The sequence below is a fragment of the Cebus imitator genome, unplaced genomic scaffold (genome assembly GCF_001604975.1).
Source record: "Cebus imitator isolate Cc_AM_T3 unplaced genomic scaffold, Cebus_imitator-1.0 Scaffold59, whole genome shotgun sequence".
Lineage (NCBI taxonomy): Eukaryota > Metazoa > Chordata > Mammalia > Primates > Cebidae > Cebus > Cebus imitator.
In genome coordinates this window covers 7,007,478-7,014,438 of record NW_016107374.1, presented here as the reverse complement: position 1 = coordinate 7,014,438, position 6,961 = coordinate 7,007,478, and the positions used below count along the sequence as shown (strand labels likewise).

At 46.2% G+C, this 6,961-nt stretch overlaps 1 protein-coding gene across 1 annotated transcript in view; it reads left to right on the top strand.

Annotated features, from left to right (window-relative positions):
* VSIG10 (V-set and immunoglobulin domain containing 10) overlaps positions 1-6,961 on the top strand; it is a 45,244-nt gene extending 38,283 nt beyond the window's left edge. The window contains exons 8-11 of the mRNA XM_037738921.1: positions 2,255-2,365; positions 2,660-2,675; positions 4,813-5,024; positions 6,672-6,961. Coding sequence (XP_037594849.1) covers positions 2,255-2,365; positions 2,660-2,675; positions 4,813-5,024; positions 6,672-6,727 — 395 coding nt within the window. The 3' untranslated portion in view covers positions 6,728-6,961. The remainder of the gene's footprint in view (positions 1-2,254; positions 2,366-2,659; positions 2,676-4,812; positions 5,025-6,671) is intronic.

Genomic DNA, 6,961 nt, shown 5'->3' with positions numbered 1-6,961 from the left:
GCAACCTCCGCCTCCTGGGTTCAGGCAATTCTCCTGCCTCAGCCTCCTGAGTCGCTGCGATTACAGGCACGCACTACCATGCCCAGCTAATTTTTTGTATTTTTAGTAGAGAGGGGGTTTCACCATGTTGACCAGGATGGTCTCGATCTCTTGACCTCGTGATCCACCCGCCTCGGCCTCCCAAAGTGCTGGGATTACAGGCTTGAGCCACCGCACCCAGCCCCGCGTGTTTCATTTTTTACGAGCATGAACCAGCGTGCCTGGCCGTGTGTTCATATTTCTAAATAATATGTCGTTAGTTTTTAATTTAAAAAATTTTTTTGTGGGTACTAACAGCATGATTCCAACTATATGACATTCTGGAAAAGGCAAAACTATGGAGATAATAAAAGATCAGTGGCTCCCAGGGGTTGGTGAGGGGGCAGGGGTTGGAATAGGCAGAGCACAGTGGATTTGTAGGGCGGTGAAAATACGCTGTATGATATCATAGTGATGTGTACATGTCATACATTTGTCTAAACCTGTGGAGTGCTGAACATCAGGAATGAACCCTAGTGCAAACTATAGATTTTGAGTGATGATGTCAGTGCAGGTTTGTCTATTGTAACAACTGCACCACTCTGGTGGGGATGCTGATGATGGGGGAGGCTGTGCGTGTGTGGGAGCAGGGAGTACATTGGGAACTCTCTGTACTTTCTGCTCTATTTTGCTGTGAACTTAAAACTGCTCTTGGCCAGGTGCAGAGGTTCGTTCCTGTAATCCTAGCACTTTGGGAGGCAGAGGCAGGCAGAGTTCAGGAGTTCAAGACCAGCCTTGCTTGTGGCTTGCCTGGGCAATACGGGGAAATCCCATCTCTGCAAAAAATACAAAAATTAGCCAGGTGCAGTGGCACGCATGTGTAGTCCCAGCTACTGGGAAGGCTGAGGTGGAAGGACCGCTTGAGACCTGGAAGCAAAGGCTGCAGTGAGCTGAGATTGTGCCATTGCACTCTAGCCTGGGAGACAGAGTAAGACCCTGTCTCAAAAGAAGACCGCCCCCCACCAAAAAAAAAACCAAAACAAAACTCTCTTTAAAAAAAGACAAGGCCGGTTGCAGTGGCTCATGCCTGTAATCCCAGCACTTTGGAAGGCTGAGCCGGGCAGATCACGAGGTCAGGAGTTCAAGACCAGCCTGACCAATGTGGTCAGGCGTTCAAGATTGGCCTGGCCAACATGTAACACCCTATCTCTACTAAAAATACAAAAATTAGCTGGGTGTGGTGACATGCGCCTGTAATCTCAGCTACTCAAGGGGCTGAGGCAGGAGAATCGCTTGAACCTGGGAGGCGGAGGTTGTGATGAGGTGAGATCGCCCTAGTGCACTTCAGCCTGGGCAACAGTGAAACTCCATCTCAAAACAAAACAAAACAACCAACCAAAAAACAAAAACTAAAAAACAAAACACAAACACACAAAATTGTTACCATACATATGTAGTCTCAAGTTTCTCTCTCTTTTTCTCTTTTCTCTCTTTCTTTTGCAGAGTTTCACTCTCACCCAGGCTGGAGTGCAGGGGCGCGATATTGGCTCACTGCAACCTCCACCTCCCAGATTCGAGCTGTTCTCATGTGTCAGCTTCCTGAGTAGCTGGGATTACAGGCGCACGCCACCACAGCCAGCTAATGTTTGTATTTTTAGTAGAAATGGGGTGTCACCATGTTGGCCAGGCTGATCTTGAACTCCTGACCTCAGGTGATCCGCCTGCCTCGGCCTCCCAAAGTGCTGGGATTACAGGCATGAACCACCGTGCCCGGCCGTTTCTTTCTTTTTTGTTCCCCAACGTGAGTCACCATTTGTTCTAGTACCATTTCTTAAATAGTGCTTCCTTTGCTCACCACCCTGTCATACATCAAGTATGTTTACATGTGCACCTGTTCCTGCAGTCTCTGTTCTGTTCTGTTGATCACTCTGTTTATCACGGCATTGATAACTCTTACACTGTTAATTACCATGGCCTTATAAATAGTCTCAGGGTTTGGTAGACAGAGAGATTTTAACTTTCCATTATTTTTCCACATTCTCTGCTCCATCTGATCCCCACAAACTCTGTCTGAGGTTGGGTGATAAAATATTTATCTGGCATTACAGACAAGTCATAAGCCTTACCCAAGGTCAGGAATCAAGACAAGAACTGACTCCATGCAGAGAAAGGGCAGTGTTGTTCTAATTGCACACATATCTGGTGGAAGAATCAATGGTGTGGTTTGTTTTTACAGAGCCTTTAAACATCGGGGGCATTGTGGGAACCATTGTCAGCCTCCTTCTACTGGGACTGGTCATTATCTCAGGGCTTATGTTGTATCACAGCCCCGTGCTCTGCTGGAAAGGTAAGGGCTTCTCGGTCCTTTAGCTTCTTCCCTTCCAGGCTTCTGGAAAAGGTGTGGGTTGGGGAAGGGTGGCCCCTGTCATGCTTCCACCTGAAGTTCCATATGCTGGGCTCCTTCGATGGGTCAAGATGTACAGCAATAAGTCACCTAAGTACCATCCCAGGACACCCTACCGCCTGTCATATTGAGTCAGTTTTCTTATTTGTTTCTCTAGTAAATGTTAGCCTGCTTAAGAACCTGTGAGATGGAAGTGGATGTTACTGGATATTAATGGTTTTTCCTTTCTTTCTTCAGTAGGAAACACTTTCAGGTGAGTGTTCCTTAGACTTAAATCAAAAACCCATTTTTGTGATCTGCCTTCACTCCCGTTTTGTTCCATTCCTTTCATAAGAACAATAACAGCCACTACCATTGAGGACCTACAAAGTGCTAGACATGGGTCTAGGGGTTTCATCAGGCATTCTTCTAAACCCGTTCATCATCTCCTTGGGGTGGTGGTGACGTCTCCATTTTCCAGATAACGGGATGGAGGCTCAGTGAAGTAATTTCTGTAAGCTCATTCAGGAAGTAAGCAGCAGTGCCTTCCTTCAGGTCCAGGTCTAATTGATTCCAATGTCAGTATTCTTTACAATACCAAACCTCAGGGCTGGATACATTGTAGGTCTGTCATTGAGACAGAAAGACAATGTGTACATTTTGAGCCAGTCACTCATGCGTTTATTTTATTTAATTTTCTGAAAAGAGCTAAAAGGAAGAATCTTCAGTCATGGTCTTACAGTTTTGTTTTTGCTTTTTGTAATTTTTGAGACAGAGTCTCACTCTGTCGCCCAGGCTGGAGTGCAGTGGCATAGTCTTGGCTCACTACAACCCCCACTTCCCAGGTTAAGGCCATTCTCTTACCTCAGCCTCCTGAATAGCTGGGATTACAGGTGCGCACCACCACACCTGGCTAATTTTTGTATTTTTAGTAGAGACGAGGTTTTACCATGTTGGCCAGGCTAGTCTCGAACTCCTGGCCTCAAGTGATCTGCCTTCCTTGGCCTCCCAAAGTGCTGGGATCACAGGCATGAGCCACCATGCCTGGCCAGTTTTACGGTGTTTTGGAAGAGTACTCTGAGCATACCCAGAAGCCCCTCCCAAAGGGAAACCCAAGTAGGGGCAAAGGAATCAAATGGAACTTGTGTATTTCATTTCCTAAGGAGATTCTATGTGGGAGCAAAGTACGCTTTTCTATGATCCTATGGAAAAACAGTTCTTTACCTATTCATAATGACAGGATATTATTGTTCTGGGACCATCTTTTGTAACAAAACATTACCTTTACTCCTCTGTATTTGGGCCATTCTCTCAATAAGCCTGTCGTTCCCTGGGCTTATTTCTCACAGGAGATGTCAGTGTGGTATAGTGGGAAAAGGCATTGGGACAAGTGGACCTGGGCCCAGATGATAGCTATGCCATTCCCAAGCCCTGTACCCATGGAAAATCCCTGACCCTCTCTGAGCCCGAGTCTCCTGATGTGTTTCACTGAGAGGGTTTGTGAAGATTAAATGAGAATGTAACGCAGCTCCTCGGGCAGGTGATTGACCTGTGGCATGCATTCTTTCTTCCTTAAGAAATGCACAGTCCAGGCTGGGTGCTGTGGCTCATGCTTATAATCCCAGCACTTTGGGAAGCTGAGGTGGACGGATCACTTGAGGTCAGGCGTTCGAGACCAGCCTGGCCAACATGGTGAAACCCCATTTCTACTAAAAACACAAAAAGTTAGCCAGGCATCGTGGCACCTGTAATCCCAGTTATTCGGGAGGCTGAGGCAGGAGAATCGCTTAAACCCGGGAGGTGGATGTTGCAGTGAGCTGTGATTGTGCCACTGCACTCCAGCCTGGGCAACAGAGCAAGATTTCATGTAAAAAAAAAAAGAAAAAGAAAAAGAAATGCATAGTCTGGCTGGGTAGGCAGAGTTAGTGAGCTGGCGGTAAACTACAGAGCAATTAAATGCTACACCGATGGGCGTGAACTCCAAATGCAATCATTAATTCCCACCTTTAGGGGGAGGGAGAGAACTTTACCTGGGTCTTCCATCATGAGGAGGAGGAGAGATATGGGTAAATAGAGCAGAATGAGGGCATTTCAGAAAAGAAAAACCATTTGTCCACCTGCTATAAGGGGACATGAAACTGGTAAATGCCTGAGACATGGTCACCTGCCCGAGGAGCAGGGAAGGAGTAATGAAACAAACCCAGCATGAGATAAGATCATCTGAAGCAATTTGTGGCAGCATCTGTCTCTGCGGTTACAACCACACCATCATCTCATGACTTCACCCAGCTGAGTGCATGAGGAAGTTTCCACGTTGCTAATGGGGTTGCAAAGAATCTAGTGTTTCCTATTCAGTGAGGGCTCGAGTTGGGAAAAATAGGAAATCTTATTCTTCCTCCTTTGGTAATTAGGGGCCAAAACATGGATGATGTCATGGTTTTGGTGGATTCAGAAGAGGAAGAGGAGGAGGAGGAGGAAGATGCTGCAGTAGAAGAGGAGGAAGGAGCACAAGAGAGAGAGGAGTTCCCAAAAGAAATACCCAAGCAGAACCACATTCATAGAGTGACCGCCTTGGTGAATGGGAACATAGAACAGATGGGAAATGGATTCCAGGATCTACAAGGTAAGCTCTTTTTCCTTAAACAAAAAAACAGAAAACAGAAAAACCTCTGATCTAGGCATGGTGGCTCAAACCTGTAATCCCAGCACTTTGGGAGGTCAAGGCAGGAAGATTGCTTGAGCCCACAAGTTTGAGTCTAGCCTGGGCAACATAGAGAGACTCTATCTCTTAAAAAAAAAGAAAAATTAGCTGGGTGTGGTGATGTGCAGCCAAGGCTGGAGGATCGCTTGAGTGTAGGAGGTCCAGGCTGCAGGGAGCTATGATTATGCCACTGCACTCCAGTCTGGGCAGCAGTGGAAACCTGTCTCAAAAACAAAAAAACAAACAAAAAAACCCCACAAACCTCTGAACTGCTGCAGTGAGCTTCCCAATAGGAAATCTCTAAGGGGTGAGTTTGGTTTTCTAAGGTTGGGGAAGATAGCTAAACTTTAGTCTAGAACCTGAGACTACTATCAACTACCAACACAAAAACTGACAAACATTTATCAAGGTCCTGCTCCAGGATAGGCACAATATTGTTATTGTGGGAGAAGAAAAGTGAGATAGGTAGCGTCTCCATACAGGGAGCTTTACAAGACCAATTCAGGTGAACAAACTAAAACCTGCAAGGGAAATGGAAACAGGAGCAAGACTGAACCAACACTTTGAGAGAGCAGTAGAGAAGCTGTTGCTGGAAGATATTCGATTAATTGCTTGATGGACCATACATTTAAAAATTATAGGTGCAGCTGGGCGCAGTGGCTCACGCCTGTAATCCTAGCACTTTGGGAGGCTGAGGCAAGTGGATCACCTGAGGTCAGGAGTTTGAAACCAACCTGATCAACATGGAGAAACCCTGTCTCTACTAAAAATACAAAATTAGCCAGGCCTGGTGGCATGTCTGTAATCCTAGCTACTTGGGAGGCTGAGGCAGGAGAATCACTTGAACCCAGGAGGCAGAGGTTGTGGTGAGCCAAGATCGCACCATTCACTCCAGCCTGGGCAACAAGAGTGAAACTCCGTCTCAAAAAAAAAAAAAAATATATATATATATATATATATGTGCAGTGATTCATGCCTATAATCCCAGAACTTTGGGAGGCCAAAGGGGAGGATTGCTGAAGCCCAGGAGTTTGAAACCAGCCTGGGCAACATGGCAAAACCCGTCTCTACTAAGAATACAAAGAATTAGCTGGGTATGGTGGCATGCATCTGTAGTCCCAGCTACTTGGGAGCCTGAGGTCAGAGAATCACCTGAGCTTGGGAAGTTGAGGCTGCAGTGAACTGAGATTGTGCCACTGCACCAAAAATTATGGGACCTCAGACAAAGATTAGAGCCTGGAGGGGTGCACTGGTCAGGGGAAGCTTTATGGAAGAGATGGACATGAAGCAAGCCTTTAAGGACAGTTGAGTTGGAATAAGCAGAAAGGAGAGAGGGTGTTTTAGGTGAGGGCAGGGGCCTGAGCCAAGGACATGAAGGGTGGTCAGTATCAAGCATGCCTAGAGGTTTTGAATGCAGAAAACAGGTGAAAAGGGGAAAACACACCTTGCCCATGAGATCCCATTCTGTAGCTCACCAGGAAAGGACTAGAAATCCCTGATTGATGACTGATCGTGGAAATAGAAACACACTCTGATTAGCAAGCATTGGGTTTATTTTCCCCTGTGCAGATGACAGCAGTGAGGAGCAAAGTGACATTGTTCAACAAGAAGACAGACCAGTCTGAAGACGACGATGCTCCATGGTTGTCTTGTTCTGAACGCTTGGAAAGCTACATTGAAGATGAGCTCTTCATTCAGCTTTGACTTGATCTACACCCCTGATGGGGGGCTGGCACTAGCAACGTTTGGGTCTTAGCAAAAAACAAAATCAAGCGCACACATCTTTCCTTCCATTTATTGAAAAACATTGGTTTGGTTTGCTCTAAGTATTCCCACCGATGTTTAAAAGCTTTGAGAAG